The sequence below is a fragment of the Pelophylax lessonae genome, assembly GCF_965119305.1.
Source record: "Pelophylax lessonae genome assembly, chromosome: 3".
Lineage (NCBI taxonomy): Eukaryota > Metazoa > Chordata > Amphibia > Anura > Ranidae > Pelophylax > Pelophylax lessonae.
This window is the reverse complement of record NC_138770.1, coordinates 26704753-26723701: the sequence shown is the minus strand read 5'-3', so window position 1 is coordinate 26723701 and position 18949 is coordinate 26704753. Positions and strand designations below refer to the sequence as shown.

At 45.4% G+C, this 18949-nt stretch overlaps 2 protein-coding genes across 2 annotated transcripts in view; one reads left to right on the top strand and one right to left on the bottom strand.

The window, feature by feature from the left end:
• Positions 1-18949, top strand: part of LOC309550260 (uncharacterized protein) — a gene marked incomplete at both ends in the record, with an annotated part of 1652360 nt that overhangs the window by 983976 nt on the left and 649435 nt on the right. The window lies entirely within an intron of this gene.
• The window catches only part of LOC309549829 (uncharacterized protein), a gene marked incomplete at both ends in the record, with an annotated part of 54906 nt that overhangs the window by 29401 nt on the left and 6556 nt on the right, over positions 1-18949 (bottom strand). Inside the window, one exon of the mRNA XM_082250330.1 lies at positions 990-1833. Coding sequence (XP_082106456.1) covers positions 990-1833 — 844 coding nt within the window. The remainder of the gene's footprint in view (positions 1-989; positions 1834-18949) is intronic.

Sequence of the window (18949 nt, the reverse complement as noted above, 5' to 3'; positions counted from 1 at the left end):
TCAATCTGTGGTATTGGGGGGCCACAGGTTTATCACACCAGTTCTACAAATAATTGGCCAGTAACTTATGTCACTGTGTGTATGTGTAGCACAGTTAACGCAGCAAAAGAGGCCACATTTTTGCAGGACTAAAATACACTCTTAGAAAAGTATACTGTTAAATAACACCCCACTTCAATATGTGGTATTGGGGGGGCCACTGGTTTATCACACCCGTTGTACAACAAATTGGTCAGTGAGTTTGGTACTGGGTGTTGCAGAGTAAACACAGCAAAAGAGGCAATATTGTTGCAGGACACGAATACACTTATTAAAGTATACTCACATAACACCTCGCTTCAATCTGTGGTATTGGGGGGCCACAGGTTTATTACACCAGTTCTACAAATAATTGGCCAGTAACTATTGTTACTGTGTGTAGCACAGTTAACGCAGCAAAAGAGGCCAAATTTCTGCAGGACTAAAATACACTCTTAGAAAAGTATACTGTTAAATAACACCCCACTTCAATATGTGGTATTGGGAGGTCAATTGTTTATCACTCCAGTTGTTCAAAAAATTGGCCAGTGAGTTTGGCACTGTGTGTATCAGAGTTAACGCAGCAAAAGCGGCAATATTGTTGCAGGACACAAATACACCTATAAAAGTATACTCAGATAACACCCCACTTCAATCTGTGGTATTGGTTGGACCACAGTTTTATCACACCAGTTTTACAAATTATTGGCCAGTAACTATTGTTACTGTGTGTAGCACAGTTAACGCAGCAAAAGAGGCCAAATTTTTGCAGGACTAAAATACACTCTTAGAAAAGTATACTGTTAAATAACACCCCACTTCAATATGTGGTCCACACATGTCCAGCAACATTCATATAGAAGACATTTCCCACACTCAAAGCACTAATACACCTCGAGGGTTGTGTGGCATCCCTGATGTACAGGAAGGCAGGACTTCAGTGAGGAACAATTCCCTCACTCAGGACAGGAAAATGGCTTCTGCCCTGTGTGAGTTCTCTGATGTGTGTAAAGATTAGACTTCTGTGAAAAACATTTCCCACACTCAGGACAAGAATATGGCTTCTCTCCCGTGTGAGATCGCTGATGTCTGGAAAGATGGGACTTCACTGAAAAACATTTCCTGCACTCAGGACAAGAATATGGCTTCTCCCCCGTGTGAGATCTCTGATGTCTGGAAAGACTGGACATATGCGAAAAACATTTCCCACACTCAGGACAGGAAAGTGGCTTTTCCCCTGTGTGAGTTCTCTGATGTCTGGAAAGAGTGGAGTTATCTGAAAAACATTTCCTGCACTCAGGGCAGGAATGTGGCTTCTCCCCCGTGTGAGTTCTCTGATGTGTGTGAAGATGAGACTTACGTGAAAAACATTTACCACACTCAGGACAGGAAAACGGCTTTTCCCCTGTGTGAGATCTCTGATGTGTGTGAAGATTAGACTTCCGTGAAAAACATTCCCCACACTCAGGACAGGAAAGCGGCTTCTCCCCCGTGTGAGTTCTCTGATGTCTGGAAAGATGGGATTTATCTGAAAAACATTTCCCGCACTCAGGACAGGAATACGGCTTCTCCCCTGTGTGAGATCTCTGATGTGTGTTAAGACTTGACTTGTCTGAAAAACATTTCCCGCACTCAGGACAGGAATGTGGCTTCTCCCCCATGTGAGATCTCTGATGCCTGTAAAGATTGGGCATCTGTGAAAAACATTTCCCACACTCAGGACAAGCATACGGCTTTTCCCCCGTGTGAGATCTCTGATGTATGTAAAGACTGGACTTGTGTGAAAAACATTTCCCGCACTCAGTACAGGAAAACCTCTCATCTGTTGGAAGGACGGCACCGTCCCTCACAGTCTGAGGATCCTCAGGATAAGAAGAATACGATGATCCGTCACCGTCCCTCACAGTCTTAGGTTCTTCAGGGTAAGAGGAATACGATGGTCCGGCACTGTCCCTCACAGTCTGAGGTTCCTCAGGATAAGAGGAATACGATGGTCCGGCACCGTCCCTCACAGTCTTAGGTTCTTCAGGGTAAGAGGAATACGATGGTCCATCTACACTGTGTGGTGCCGGATGGACATTTGAGGTAGCCGTGTTTTCTCCTGGACTATACTGTATGATGTCCTCATCTTCTACTTTACAGTCTGGAGACAAAGTGAGACAATCTTCTGAGGTTTTCCTCATCTCCCGTCCATCTACTAAAATAGAAATACAAAGATTATTACTAGACCTCAGCAGATTGGTTCTCCTAAACCAGGACTCCGCCCACATCAGGCAGCTTTGTCTCTGAGGATCTTACAATTCCACCCTCAAGGTAACTAGTAAATGGTAGAGGGTGACTAGGTGTACCAGGAGCCACTCATCAAGTCAAGACCTGCTGTATGATAGTAAATGGCAGTCTCAGTCTGGACCTACGCCAGGCCACCCCTTGATGTGCGGGACACCTACTCACTATCTACTGATATAAAATGTCCAGCTGGTAGGAAATGGGTGTAACAAAAGACAATACATATTATGTGTATATATAGCAGTGGGTAGAGGGGAGAGAGCAGAAGTCAGGAATATGTAATGTAAAACACAGAGTATATAGTGCAGGGGTCAGGAGTATGTAATGAACAACATAGAGTATATAGTGCAGGGGTCAGGAGTATGTAATATAAAACATAAATTATATATTAAAAAATACCCTCCAATGGAGTGGGGACTATTATGGACATATCAGACAAAACACATTCCAAAAACATGGACTTTAAACCAATATACATTTTATTTCATGCAGATTCAAATTAGACTATAAAAGAATGTGGCCTGTGAACATTTGTGTAATAACATGCTGGAAAGAGAGGCTGAATTGTGACCATCTAACATGAACTTCCAGACCAAAAGGCTAGAGCAGAGTGGGTGGTGAAGCTGAGCTGCCAGAACGGCATCGTGCTTTGCTGTTACCGGTGGTTTTGCAGCGACACCACCCAGCCTGATGAATCTGTGGGTCTGGAAGCTCATGTTAGATGACCTCAGCTGCCTGCTCTGTATTCAGCATTACACTTACCATTGGATGACAGTTCCATCTAGCAGTGTGGTGTTGCTGTCACTAGTGTAATTACATCCCTCTGAGGATACCTGGTCCTATTTTGATGCCCCCTGTGGCTCTGCAGAATGAATCACAGCGCCCTCTATCTTAAGCCTAAGCATCATGGTGGCACAATTTCTTGTCTTCATGATCCTTGGCTTGTCCATGTGAAGGCAGTGTATATGGCCGGAATACCTTTATACCTACCATATGAGCATCACGAAGAAGACTGCCAACCCTCATTTTCGAAACCCCTCGGATGTCTCATTTCATTATTATGTTTTGGTTGAGGTCTTGGTAATCATACCGGTAAACTGCTATCTCACAAATGTTCACAAGCCACATTCTTTTATAATCTAGTTTTCAATCTGTTTGTAATAAAATGGATATTGTTTTATAATCCATGTTTTTGGAATTTCTTTTGTCTTATAAGCCCATAATAGTCCCTTCTCCTATGGAGGGTATTTTTTGGATGTTATGACCTGGATGATGGCATTCTCACAGCTTTCCACCATTTACATTTATAATATAAATTATACAGTGTAAGGGTCAGGACTCATAATATTGGTATTCAGGAATCAGTGGAAGCTTAAATGTTTACATGAGACAAGTTGCAGAGGTCCCACACCACTGCCTCCCATCTCCTGAGACTGCACTCAGTGACTTGGATGTGAGACTATACAGACATATCCCTCCACCCAGCACAGCCAGCAAATAATCCTTAACTACTTTAGCCCCAGAGGATCTGGTTGCTCAATGACCAGGCCCTATTTTGCGATTCGGCACTGCGTGACTTTAATGGACAATAGCGCGGTGGTGCGATGCTGTACCCAAATGAAATTGACATCCTTTTTTTCCCCACTTCTTTTGGTGGTATTTGATCACCTGTGCGATTTTTATTTTTTTGCGCTATAAACAAAAAAAGAGCGTCAATTTTGAAAAAATAACAATATTTTTCACATTTTTTTATATAAAATTCTAAAAAAAAAAAAAATGTAAAAATCAAAATTTTTTAATATTTTAGGACAATTTGTTTTCTGCTACATATTTTTGGTAAAAAAAAAAAAAAAAAAAAAAAAAAAAAAAATCGCAATAAGCGTATTTTCATTGGTTTGCGCAAAAGTTATTGCGTTTACTACGGGAAAGATTTTTGTCATTTTTATTGTTTTTTTTTTTTTTTACCTAATAATGGCGGCGATTTGCGTTTTTTTTTGCGGGACTGCGACATTGCCGCGGACAGATCGGACCCCTAACTGCCATTTTTTTACACTTTTGGGGGTACCAGTGACATTACTACAGTAATCAGTGCTATAAATATGCACTGTTACTGTAAAATGACACTGGCAGGGAAGGGGTTAACTGTACTGGTGACCAAGGGGTTACGTGTGTCTCTAGGGGGGTGATTCTAACTGTTAGGGGGCGTGGCTTGTGAGATCATCATAGAGACATGCGATCCTATATAGCAGGATCGCTTAGCCTCTGTGATAATCTATAGGAGAATGACAAACGGCTGCGGGAGATCGCAAATGGCCAGAGGCCATCGGAGCCGCCGGTCACACGTGCTGGCTCCCCAGGGAAAAAGCAGGGGTGGGAGCGCTCCCCCCACAGGCGCCTGAGCGAGCGACGTAGGGGTATGTCGCTTTGCCCAGCAGCGGCAGAGTGCTGCAGTATATGTACGGTGGGCGGGGCGCAAGTGGTTAAATCATTTTTCTGTCGAAGATCTTCCTAGACCCAGGTATGGGGCAGAGTACTCAACGAACATACTCCAGATGCCTAGGTTGAGTAACACCTATGGTGAAAATCAACATTTTGCTGCCAGCTGAACCCCAGAATCTCCATAAATCCAGTCTAGATACATAAATTGTGTCTGCAGCACAGAGAAGGAAGATTATCCGAGAGAAATACAGGAATACAGGGCGGGGAACACAGCTCAGGAAAGTGACCAGGGGATTACAGGCTGATATCACCCGGTCCCCATCCTACTCCGGACCAACCAGTGAGCAGTATGAGTGGAGGAATGTATTTAGTGTTAATGACCCACCTGTGCTGATCTCTGTAGGAGTGTCCTCCTCTATAAATGTCCCCGTTATTCCATCCTCCTCCATAGACTGCTGATCATCCCTCACATATGTCTCCTCTTCTTCTGCTTTAACCTCAACTTTTATATCAATTGGATCTCCACTCTAAATCAACAAAATGAGAGCAAATACCATCAGAAAACTATAAGGTCACATAAAAAATCCACATATCATCTCCATGAGTCCATGTTCTAGATACTCTGCTCCACCAACCTTGTAACAGTGAGGGATGGTGTGACCTTCCTGTGTGGAATCCCGGGAATACAGAGGACAGAGACATCTCTCTGGTGGGTTCCTGGTATTAGGTGGCTCCATTATATTCTTATGTCCATCTGAAAACTCCTCCATCACTCCATACTCCTCATCCTCCTCTTTATACTCTTCTTTAACAACAATATTATACTCATCGAGGTTTCCACTCTGAATATATAATAAAACATTCATTGTAACAAACATGCTGTGTATCAATCAGAACTACCAATAATTGTCAATAGTCTACCTGATGATGGTGAGGGATGGTGTGATCTTCCTCTGTGGAATCCCGGGAATACAGAGGACGGGGACATCTCTCTGGTGGGTTTCTGTAGTTGGAGGCCTCCACCATGGTGTCCTGGTACAGATCTTTGTATTCTTCTAGAAACTCTGACTCCTTCATCGCCCCATCCTCATCATCCTCCTCTTTTATCTCTTCTTTAACCACTTTACGTCTGCTCACAGTAATACTACTGCGGCAGAGTGGCTCGTTATCGTCTGACGACGTAGTATTAACGTCGTCAGACACTCCCCCTTCTGGGCGGCGCTTGCGCGCCGCCGGAGGCTCGCTCCCGCTGTTTTCATTCACAGCGGGAGTCGGGCCAGGGGAGGAGCAGCGGCGATCGCCGCTGCTCTGCCCCGATCGCCGGGGATCTAGTGTGGAGATCCGCCCGCCTGTGTAAACACAAGCGGACGGATCTCCATAGTGACAGGGAGTGACAGATCGGACTGTTCAGCATAGCTGGACATCCGATCTGTCCATGACTCACTCAGTCACCTCCCCCCCTACACGTCAGTAAGCACCTGGCATACATTACCCCTCCCTCTCCAATAAAATTAACCCCTTCCCTGCCAGTGTCATTTTTACAGTAACAGTGCATATATATAGCACTGATTACTGCAGTAATGTCACTGGTACCCCCAAAAGTGTCAAAAATGTCAGTCAAGGGTCCGATCTGTCCGCCGCAATGTCGCAGTCCCACAAAAAAAAAAAAATCGCAGATCGCCGCCATTACGCGTTAAAAAAAAAAACACCAAAAATGACAGAAATCTTTCCCTTTGTTAGTAAACGCAATAACTTTTGCGCAAACCAATCAAAATACGCTTATTGCGATTTTTTTTACCAAACATAGGTAGCAGAAAACAAATTGGCCAAAAATTTTTTAAAAAATTGGTTTTTACATCTTTTTTTGGGGGGAATTTCATATAAAAAAATGTTAAAAATATTGTTATTTTTTCAAAATAAATGCTCTTTTTTTGTTTATAGCGCAAAAAGTAAAAATCGCACAGGTGATCAAATACCACCAAAAGAAAGCTCTGTTTGTGGGAAAAAAAGGACGTAAATTTCGTTTGGGTACGGCGTCGCACGACCGCGCAATTGTCAGTTGAAGTCGCACAGCGCCGAATCGCAAAAAGTGGCCTGGACAAAGACAGCAAAATCCTCCGGTGGTAAAGTGGTTAACTTCAACTTTAGAATCTCTCAGATTTCCACACTGAATATATAATAAAAATGACATCAATGGTAACAATGCAGATAATGTACAGATCCTAATGATATTATCAGTGATTGCTCCCCATCTACCTGATGATGGTGAGGGATGGTGTGATCTTCCTGTGTGGAATCCCGGGAATACAGAGGACGGGGACATCTCTCTGGTGGGTTCCTGGTATTAGATGGCTCCATCATAGCCTTGTGTCCTTCTAAAAACTCCTCCATAACTCCATACTCCTCCTTGTCTTTATACTCTTCTTTAACATCAATATTATCATCCCCGAGGTTTCCACTCTCAAAAATCTAAAAATACATTCATTGTAACAAACATGCAGTGTATTAATCAGAACAATAATTGTCGATCTTCTACCTGATGATGGTGAGGGATGGTGTGACCTTCCTGTGTGGAATCCCGGGAATACAGAGGACGGGGACTTCTCTCTGGTGGGTTCCCATTACTGGATCCATCTGTAGGAAACACACACACTGACTGAATACATTGTTTCTATGTGTTTATCAGATGATGGGGGATCTAGGTGGATCCTCCGTACTGCTCTCTCCTTTACAATAAAGTCTCCTCTTACCCGGTGATGTGAGGGGCGGCTGATTCTCCATCATGACGTCCTTGTAGAGATCCTTGTGTCCTTCTAAATACTCCCACTCCTACATGGAGAAATAGACAGTGACATCCTGACACCTTATAGGAACCTGACACACACAATGATACAGTCACCATCCAGAGACATCCCTTGTCTGTTACTCCCCTCCATGATCTCTCTGGTGACTTCTAGAATCTTCTTTGTATTTCTCTATTCTATCAGGGAGGGAGGTGGAGGCAATGTGATGGTCATATGATCACCAAATTTCACAGCAGGAAAACTCTAGATATGAACACAAATAGTAAATTCAAATGATTTTCCATGAATCCTCACCTCGCAATTCAGGTCTCCATTTTTTAAAAGCCCCACTGAGCCACTGAGGTATAATTTACCCACACAGGACCCCCCACACTACGCAGGTTAAAAGTTTGCTGCAGGCATTTTGACATCATTACATACAATGCAGGACCAACAGTCCCACTTTGTAAGTGAGGATGCCAAGGGTCTGCCCACATCCTAAGAGCATCAGAAAAAAAGCCAGATTGAGGGACATTTAGAGGAGGAGCTGTGAGGTCAGTGTGATGTCATAGGACATCTAGACTAATTGGATGGGGAGATTTGAGAGGCCCTCCATATGAGCCTCCTGTGCAAACCAAATTATCGTTCCTGGGTGTGTCCTACCTTTCCTAAACTGAAGAGTGAACTTTACCATACAGAAATCTATCAGGAATGTGTGAAAGTAATCTCTCATGTGAGCAGGTGACGTGCGGAGGAACGGAGTGAAAATTGCAGACAATTTTCTCCAGAACTCCTAATGGTGGGGATGGATTTTGCTGCATGCTGGTGCCAAGTTTCCACCCCCCCCCCCCCCAGGGTCACTGCAGGTGTGGAGAAAGGTTGTATAAGAAAATATGGAGGAGAGATGAGGGGGAGATCCAGAAATCAGGATAAAGGTCAGGACAAGCAACAGACGAGCGCATCCAAGAGATGAAGCCGGGGTCACTACACAGAAAATCAATCCAAGGAAACAACAGGCAGGACGAGGAAAACAAGAAGGAGCTCAGAGACAAATGAGAAAATTGCTCAGCCAATGGCAGATTATCTCAGCATGACTTATAATGAGGGGGAGGGGAGTAAGTCACTTAAGGTGACCATAGATACATGGAAATTCAGCTGGTTCAGCAGGGATCGGTAACATTTCCATCCATGTATGGTCAGCTTTGGAAGCAAGATATATTATTCATCAACTGATCCTCCCTGAAGGGGTTAATCTATGCATTACCTCCTCTGCCACCAGATCCTGCAGTGTCTCCCTCTACGTTCTATGGAATGTCCTCTGTACCTGACATCACTTCCTGTCTGTATTCCATAGAGACTTCCTGTCTTGGTAGAAGTAATATCTCCACCTTGTGGAGCTCAGAGGAACTGCAGCCCTGAGAACCGTCTGGTAGTGTGAACACGGCCTTGTGCTGTGTGTGTATGTACTGTATATCCTTCCCCTTTCTCTCCTCCCTGAGTCTGTATGAAGAGGCGGAGCTCCTGCTGGAACAGCGGTCGGAGGAGGAAGCCGAGTCTAGGAGGGAGACTGACAGAAAGCGCAGCAGACTTGCAGGAGTGAGCGCGGAGGATCCAGTTCCTTTGCCATCGGAGGTGAGGAGAGTGTGAAGGATGTTTGTGACTCTGGTAGCTGAAAAGCTGGGAGTTATATTGCTCTGGTGAGTGGTGAAGCACTACTAAGAGGGCGTCCTCAACCATCACGTGTGTAAGAGGTGGAAGAAGGCGTGGCTACACTACAGCTGGCACAGTTTTATAGCACGGAGCACTTTCACACCTTATCAACTTTTCATTCATTTGTGTACTTTTTTGGAGTAATAGAACTTTGTTGAAGTAGATGCAATGTGGAAGCAGTGGACTTGCAGAGAACACTATATTAAGCAAAAAATATTGTATGATTACATGAATTTGCACAGGTTTTTACTTTATAGAAAATATTATAAGATTAATGAAGTAGGTGTAAAGTGGAAGCAGTTGATCTGCAAGTAACAGCATCTTGAGCACAAAGCACTTTATGTTGTATATGAATTTGCACATGGATCAGTTTACTTCATTTATTGATAAACACAATACGATGAATGAAGTAGGTGTAAACCTAGACCTAGGGAACACAAGGGAAGTGGAGTGGGAATCCTCCTATCCTCACAGAGCACCTTCCAGGTTCTTCCTCCCTCTCATCATTTGAAGCTCACTGTATACGTCTATTTTCTCCAATCTCCTCTAGAATTTCTGTGATCTATCGGCCCGCTGGACCGGTATTACCTTTCCTTGATGACTTCTCTGCCTGGCTGCCCTACTTTCTCTCTTCTGAAATCCCCACAATCATTCTCAGCGACTTCAACATCCCTATTACTACGAACATTTCTGCTACTTCCAAACTTCTCAGTCTAAGCTCCTCATTTAACCTGAAGAAATGGGTACACAATGGATAGAGGCTTCTACTCACTCTGGTGGCAACACCCTCAGTCTTGTATTCTCCCACCTATACACTCCATGCATCCTCTCCAACAATCCTCTCCCTCCCTCTAAACACCACTAGGGATAGGCGAACAGTTTGGGTGGAGGATAACTTCACCATTCACCCAAATTTTCTGTGCACTCAGTGTTTTCATTTCTTTTACTATTTATATCCCGCCGAGTGCACAGTCAATAGTTTGTTAAAAAGCTAAATTGGGAAGCCGGCCACTGCATCCCTAACAACGAATGAGTCATAAGCTGTCAGTGGGCTTCCCCACTGACAGCAGAATGTCAAAAAAAATAAACATTTGCCGGCAAGAAAAAAATCGGCGTGGGGTCCCCCAAAATTTATACCAGGCCCTTTGGGTCTGGCATGAATTTTAAGGGGAAATCCATGCCAAAATGTAAAAAACAAATGGCATGAGGTCCCCCCAAAATCTATACCTGACCCTTATCCGAGCATGCAGCCTGGCAGGTCAGGAAAGGGGGGGACAAGCGAGTGCCCCCACCTGAATCATACCAGGCTACATACCCACAACATGGGGGGTGCTTTGGGGCAGGGGGGGCTCGGCTCCCCGCCCCAAAGCACCTTGTTCCTATGTTGATGGGGACAAGGGCCTCTTCCCCACAACCTTGGCCTGTGGTTATGGGGGTCTGCAGGCAGGGGGCTTATCAGAATCATGAAGCCACCTTTAACAAGGGGGCCCCCAGATCCTGCCCTCCTATGTGAATGAGTTTGGGGTACATTGTAAAAATAAATGAGGCTATGAGCCGCTTTTCACAATTCCTTTTATAGAAAAAATAAAAAAACATTGTTCCCCCGATGTAGATTAATTGTCATTCACAACGCCCACTGGACCTTTGGACCCCCAAAAAAAAAACACTCCACCATCAAGGAATGACAGTCTGACAGTTCTTAAAAAGGTAAGGAGCAGGGCCACCTGGTGACATCATCTGGTGACCTGCCCCCTTGTGATGTAACTGACTGGTGCATGCTGGATCGGTGACATCATAAGGGGCAGGACCACCAGGTGACATCTCCAGGTGGCTCTGCCCCTTACCTTTTTAAAAACTGTCACCCAGCGGAGCAGGCATTCGACAGTCAGCCTTCCTCATGGGCGGAGGTTTTTTTTATTTTTTTGGGTCGGCAGTGCAGCGGTTGTTGTGATTGACGATGGATCTACATCAGGGGACAGTGTTTTTTCTTTTATTTTTTTAATAAAGGAACTGTCAAAAACTGTCTCATGTCTTTATTTTTGACACTTTTTTTGGTAAATGAGGGTCAGGATCTGGGGGCCCCCTTTTTCAAGGGGGCTTCCAGATTCTGATAAGCCCCCTGCAGACCCCCCTGCCCCAAAGCAGCCCCCCGTGTTGAGGGCATGTGGCCTGGTATAGTTTGGGGGGCATTCGCTTGTCCTCATCCCTGTCCTGGCCTGCAAGGCTGTGTGTTTGGATAAGGGTCTGGTATGGATTTTGGGGGGGAAGATACACCATTTAAAAAAAAGTTGCATGGGGTTTCCCCTCAAAATCTAAACCAGACCCTTATCCAATCATGCAGCCTTTTTTGGGCCTGGTATAGATGGGGCCTGGTATAGACGATGGGGACCACGTGCCGTTTTTTTCCCCATTTTTTTTTTTTTTGGCAACAATTATTTTTTTACATTCCGCTGTCTGCAGGGAAGCCCTCAAAATCTAAACCAGACCCTTATCCAAGCATGCAGCCTTTTTTTGGCCTGGTATGGATGGGGCCTGGTATAGACGATGGGAACCCCGCTCCGTTTTTTTCCCCATTTTTTGCCAACAATTATTTTTTTACATTCAGCTGTCGACAAGCCCATTGACAGCTGATGACTCAATTTGTTGTTAAGGACACCGTGGCCGGTTTCCCAGCCTCGCTTCTTTTTTTTTTTTCATAAATGTTTTTATTGAATTTTCAATAACATGAGAAATACGAAACATACAAGGAATAGGTATGCGATAGCACACAGCAATTAAAATAGCATTATACAGAAAGTACAAGAAGTACAGTGATAACCAGGATTGTATGAAGCTAGAAGCAAAACGAGAAATATGGCAGACAGTCAGCAAAATTAAGTTGCAAACAGCACAGGCAGTAAGGCACATATTGTGAGAATTAATTCTTCAGATCAGGATAACTCCGTATACATAGTACACCACCCTCTAGTAAACCAAAGTAAAAAGATGATAAAGGGTTAGACGTCCTCATCAAGGATCACCCTATTAGTGGGGACTCGGAGCCCACTCCACACCTGGCCACCCCCAAAGGGGAGCAATACTGTGCCCAAGCGTGGAGGGGGAAGGAGGAAAAATCCCTCCAACAGTTAGTCAGAACTTAATCACACTAGGAACTAGGTAAGACTTCAAGGGGAAGACTGGACCGTCAAATGTTCAAACCAATTAATCCAAGGTTGCCATTGGTTGGACACTTTGTGTACAGAGTGGTGTTTAAGAGAAAGAGCACGTTCATACGTGCAGTGTAAATTAATAAGGTCAATAACTCCAGGGATTGTAGGTGGGAGTTCCTGTTTCCAAGAGCGTGTTATATTTAGTCTGGCCGCAAGAAGAACATGGGTCACGGTGTGTCTAAACTGTTTGGGAATCTGTCCTATGCCGATACTCAGGAGAGCCAGGCCCGGTGAAGGTAAAACAGTAACAAGGGTGATTGTAGAAATAATGTCAAATACGGTTTTCCAGTATTGGGTGAGGTGCGGGCATTGCCACAAAACATGCAATAATGTGCCGTCGTGTCCACACAATCGCCAGCATTTGCCATCATGTTGGGGGCCAAAGTTGCGAAGCCTAGAAGGTGTTAGGTACCAGCGAAGAGAGATTTTAATAGTCAGTTCCCACAAATTAGAGCAGCTGGTGGCCGAGTATACGGATCTTATAGCCTGAAGCCATTGTGCGTCCGTAAACTGAGCGCCCAGGTCACGTTCCCAAAGGAGATGCGATGCAGTCTTGGAGAAAGCCATTTTATGGTGTAAAAGGTTATAGAAAGTGGTTATGCCTTTTTTGGTAAGAGGACTTTTATCAGTGAGGAATACCCAAGCGTGATGATGGATGAATTGTGGCCAAGGTGGATGGGTATTCAGGTAGTGAGACACTCGCATGTATGAAAAGAGAGCAGTACCGGGCAAATTAAATTTGGTCTGCAGGGTACCAAAGGGAATAAATTTGGAGCCATGGTATAGGTCTCCAATATGGGTAATGCCTTTCTTCTGCCAGTCCGCAAGACAGATTTGGTCCATGAGTGAATGGAGGGCTGTCAAAGGGATCTTAAGAGGGGTTCGGAGGGAAGAAGGAGTTTCCTGCGTTACAAGTACTTTCCAAGCCCTAGCTGCAGCGATCATAAACGGGGGTAAGTAAGATGGCACTTTGTCATTCAGAGTCTTCGCCAAGAGCCAATCAGACAGACTCCGTCCTGTGCAGTAGGTGGCTTCCATAATGCCCCACAAAGTGGAGGGGGTCGGTTTAAACCAATCCTGCAACGGAGTCAGGACCGATGACAGATAATAGTCTGAAATATCAACATAACCGGCTCCCCCCACTGATCTATGTTTGGTCAGCTTAGCATGTGCACATCGGGGCTTTTTCCCCTGCCAGATATATGTAGACAATAGAGATTGGAGAGATTTAAAGTACTGCTTAGGAATTGGTATAGGGAGAGTCCTGAATAGGTATAGAAGTTGGGGGAGGTACATCATTTTGAAAGCCGCTAGCTTGCCCAACCACGAAAATTCGAAGGATGCTAACTGCTTAAGATTGGCTTGTAGCGCGGTTCGTGCTGGGATAAAGTTATGTTTAAAGAGCGTTTTAGTAGATGCTGTAAGTTGCACACCCAGGTAGGTGATACTGTGGTCTGCCCATGTATACGGGAACTGTTGCTGGAGAAGGTTACTTATTGTAGCATTAATGCCTATTCCCAATATGTTAGATTTAGATTCATTTACCTTGTAGAGGGAAACCTCCCCAAACCATTTCAGCATCCCTTGAATTTCCTGAAGGGAATTAGAGGGGTCCGTAACCATTAGGATTACGTCATCGGCAAAGAGGCTGATTTTATGCTGTTGGTCCGCCATGTGTATGCCCGAAATTTTGGGATTGGACCTAATATGTTCTGCCAATGTTTCCATGATCATATTGAAGATCAGGGGTGAGAGGGGACAACCCTGTCTAGTACCATTGGAGATGGTGAATGGGGTGGATATCGCGTCTGTCGTACGGACTAATGCAGAAGGCGTGGAATATAAGGCCATAATGGCATCATGGATGAATCCCTGGAACCCGAATTTCTGTAGGACCGCCGAAAGAAATCCCCAATGGACCCTGTCGAACGCCTTCTCCGCGTCCAAGGATAGGAGCAGAGAAGGCGTTCCACAGAGCCCCGCATGGTGGATAGCATTAATTACTCGTCTCGTAGCGTCCGAGGCCTGCCTACCCTTGGTAAAACCTGATTGATCTTTATGGATGATAGTGGGGAGAAGATTCACAAGTCTATTGGCTATAACTTTAGCGTAAATTTTTACGTCCAGGTTCAAAAGGGAAATGGGCCTAAAGTTTTGTGGTAGGTCGGGCGTTTTACCCGGTTTTGGAAGAGTCACAATTAAGGCGCTTAACATCTCTGTCGGGAAGGCGGAGGAGGAGGCAGCAGAGTTAAAAACTTTACTTAAGAGGGGGGTCAAGGTGTCTCGAAAAAGTTTATAGTATTCGGCCGAATACCCGTCAGGTCCCGGTGATTTTAAATTAGGGAGAAGGGCGATAGCCTCTTCAATTTCCATGTCTGTGAATGGTCTATTAATATATTCCGTGGCCTGGGGAGGTATCGAGGGCAAATTGATATGGGCCAGGAAGTCATGAATGGCAGAAGGAGAAGGTTGGTGTGTTGTTTGGTCGTCCTTAAGGTTGTACAATGATTCATAATACGAGCTAAAGGCATTAGCTATGAGGTTGGGTTTGAGGAGTTTGTCTTTTGTTTTGGGGTGAAACATGTAGGCTATTCTAGACTTAAGACGCTGTCCCTTAATGCGAGTGGCCATGGCCTTGGTAGCCTTGTTGCCTGTCGAGTAGGTGGTAGCTTTCCGCTTTTTAAGAAAATAGCTATGTTTCTCTAGCAGAAGGGTCCTAAGGTCTTGTCTGAGTGCAAAAATTTGCGATTGCAAAGTCGGGGAAGGGTCCTGTTTGTTTTTTGAGTCTAGGGAAGACAGCTTGGTGGTTAATTCGTCTAAGTGCTGCGTCCTCCTCTTCCTGTCCCTAGCCCCCAATTGGAGAAACACACCCCTTAGGACTGCTTTATGAGCGTTCCACACGACCAACGGATCGGAGTCAGGAAGGCAATTTTCGGCCACGAAATTGGTTAGATGAGACTGGATTTCAGTGGCATAAGATGGGTTGGTCAACAGATGGTTAGGAAGTCGCCACACATAGGCAGATTGGGTAGGGGGGCCACAATGTATTGAGATCGTGAGTGGAGAGTGGTCCGACCAGGTGGCCGTGTGGAGCTCTGCAGCAGAAACATGTTCCAACAAATGCTTATCGGTAACACACAGGTCAATGCGTGAGTAGGTGCCGTGACGGGGGGAGAGATAAGAATAGTCTCTCTCCTCCGCGTGACAGCACCTCCACACGTCAAATAGATCGTTATCCCACAAGTACTTGGAAAGGGATGCATTGTGCCTCTTGGGAGAGGCAGATGAGTCCAGAACGCTGTCAGGAACCAAATTAAAGTCTCCACAGATAAGTAGATTACCCCAGTGTAGGGACTTTGCTTTACCCACAACTGAGCGGATAAAGGGCAACTGGTGGTTGTTGGGAGCGTAAAGATTGACTATGGTGTAATTCCTATTGTCAATAGAGCATCGAAGAATAATAAAGCGACCTTTAGTATCCAGTATTGCTTCATGGTGCTGGAAGGCCAAGGATTGCTTGATAGCTATTAGGACACCTTTACGCTTCTTCTTCCCAGAAGCCATGTAGAGAACAGGGAATTGTACATGGCTGCATTTAGGTGTTGCTGACTGAGAAAAGTGCGTCTCCTGTACACATATAATGTCGCATTTTAGGGAATTGGCTGTAGACCACAGAGAGGTCCGTTTTGCGGGGTGATTAAGACCTCTAGCGTTCAAAGAGAGGACAGTAAAAGACATGGCCTGTGAGCTACACGTACAACAAAGAAGTAGTGGAGATCCGAGTTAACAGAACAGTCGGTACCTTGAGTGTTGTAGTGATGTGGGATGAGAACGCCCGTCCGTCGCTATCACTATCCGGAAAGAGTGAGGAGCACTCCAAGAGGTGGTGACGTGCACTTACTGTCCTGTGGTCCTAGTGTTGCTGCAGCTGCCGGAGGAAGATGCTGTGCTGGAAACACAAAAACAACAGAGATACAAAAAAGAAAAACAAAGGAAAAAGAACAAAAACCACAGCCAAGCGAGAGTAGGAGCACAACAAATGCGCAGGCTCGTATGGGTGTGGAGAAAAACTGGTAATGATCAACAAGCGGTGGATCAGAAAAGTAACTGGTGAACTGAAGTCAGTAAGATTTATCCCTTGGTGGGCTTACCGACAAAAGGTGGGGGTCATTCACCGAGGTGAACAAGGATTGTCCAAAAATCAGAGGAGAACAACAAGTAGTAGCCCGGCCGGGCTAAGTAGTAGTGAGGCAGGGGAAGCTGAAAAACTCACGGACGGTATTTCTGCCGTTGTTGCCCCTGGGGGCCCCCCGGGCGCGATGAGTGCGGGTTTCTCGCTCCGTCGTGGTAGCCTTGAGGAGGATCCGGTATAATTCCCCAAGAGTGAAGGAGTTTCATGCCCCCTTCAATAGTGGAAATGGTGTGGGGTATCCCATTGTAGGTGACGAGCAGCGTTGCGGGGTGGCGCCATTTGTAGGTGATCTTATGGTTGTAAAGAGCCTTAGTGAGTGTCTTCAGTTGCCGCCTTTGCTGTAGCGTGTGTTGGGACAGATCCGCGTACAGTTGCACATCTGCATACGGTGCTGGGAGCGTGCCCATCTGCCTAGAAACCTGCAAAATTTTTTCCTTAGCAGGGTAGAAGTGTAGGCGTAGTAAAACATCTCTAGGAACTGAATCCTCAAGGTGGCGCGGTTTGGGGATCCTGTGGATCCTGTCGATCGTCAATTCTATGGGGGTTAATTCAGGCACCATTGTGGAAAACATAGAAGAAGCATATTGTAAGAGTTCGGCAGGTGGAACAGTTTCTGGAATGCCTCGCAACTTAACATTGTTGCGGCGAGAGCGATCTTCAAGATCTGCCAGCTTATGTTTTATCCATTCAGTATCTTCCTTCTGGTCAGTATAGGCATCCACCAGTTCGTTCACTGTTTCAGTGCATTCTTCCATGCTGTGCTCAATTCGTGACACTCTTTGCCCCACACCTCTCATTTCACATGAGAACCTATGCATAATTGTGGTGAGATTAGCCATCAGGGAAGATTGAAATGTTATGAGCATGTTCTTCATCGTGGTGTCTAGGACAGGCTGACCTGTGGTAGGGAAGGCAGCAATGGAGGATTGTAGTTCATTCATTGGGAGCATAGAGGCAAAGGAGTTACTCACTGCGGGGTCAGAGAGATCTGTCGGATCCATGCGCATCCGGGACTTTTCAGGGCTTCTGGTAACCGGGGATGTAGGAGAGGAGTCCGGCATCGCTGTGAGAGGTGTGGGCTCCGCCGGCAACGGAGCCGCATCAGGCAAGTCAGTGTAGGCCGCGGGGCCGCCGGGATCAGAGAGCGCGCCGGCGCCATTTTGGAATCCTCCAGACTGTGAGGGCGGCTTAAAGAAGAAAGCCGTGAGCTTCTTAGGGCCTCTCCCGTCTTTTATTTTGCGGCTGGCCATCACTCGGGGTGTGTAGGGCAGCGGATACGAGTATTTTCAATGCGGGCTGATGCTGTGGTTCCCCGTCGCTGAGGTGATTGTCGGCCGGGTACTGGGAGCTCACCGCTCAGGCGTCCATTCCAGATCGCGCGCAAGCCACGCCCCCCCAGCCTCGCTTCTTAACACCCATTGACTGTACACTCGGCGGGATGTAAATAGTAAAATAAATAGAAGAAACGCAGAGCACACAGAAAATTCGGGTGTTTTACGAACACCCGAAGGGGCCATTTCGGGCCGCTCAGTCCAAACCGCTCGCCCATCCCTAGTGGTGTTTAGAGAGAGGGAGAGGATTGTTGGAGAGGTTGCATGGAGTGCATTGATGGGAGAATACAAGGCTGAGGGTGTTGCCACCAGAGTGAGTAGAAGCCTCTATCCATTGCTTCAGGCCAAATGAGGAGGTTAGATTAAAACATTTAGAAGTAGCAGAAGTGTTTGTAGTAACTGGAATGTTGAAGTCACAGAGAATGATTGTGGGGATTTCAAAGGCCCTGGTATGGACCGAGGGGGGACCCCCACCATTGTTTTTATTTTATTATTTATATTGCCGTCAATGGCCGGGAAAATCAATTTAAATGTAATTTCTTCTTTATAAATGTCAGTTTTGCTGCAGTAGGTTCTATACACAGATCAGATACACCACTTTACAGGCAGACTAAGGGGACCCCCCAGGCTCTATATTTAAAGGAATTTTTCTTTTTTTTTTTTCCACTTTAACCATGATTTAAATCACTGCTCCTTTAAAAATGATATTTTGTAAAAAAAAAAAAAAAACTATTTGCATTGATAGTATCAAAAATGAAAAATTAATAATAACAAAAAGAAAAACAAGCACAGAGAAATTTCGGGTGTTCGGCAAACACCCAAACAGATGATGTTCAAGCCAAACTTATGCCCGTCGCGAACCATTTGCCCATCCTTATCTCTCGCCTGGACTACTGCAACTCCCTCCTCATTGGCTTACCTTTACATTGGCTATCTCTCCTTCAGTCCCTCATGAATGCTGCTGCTGGACTTCTCCACCTT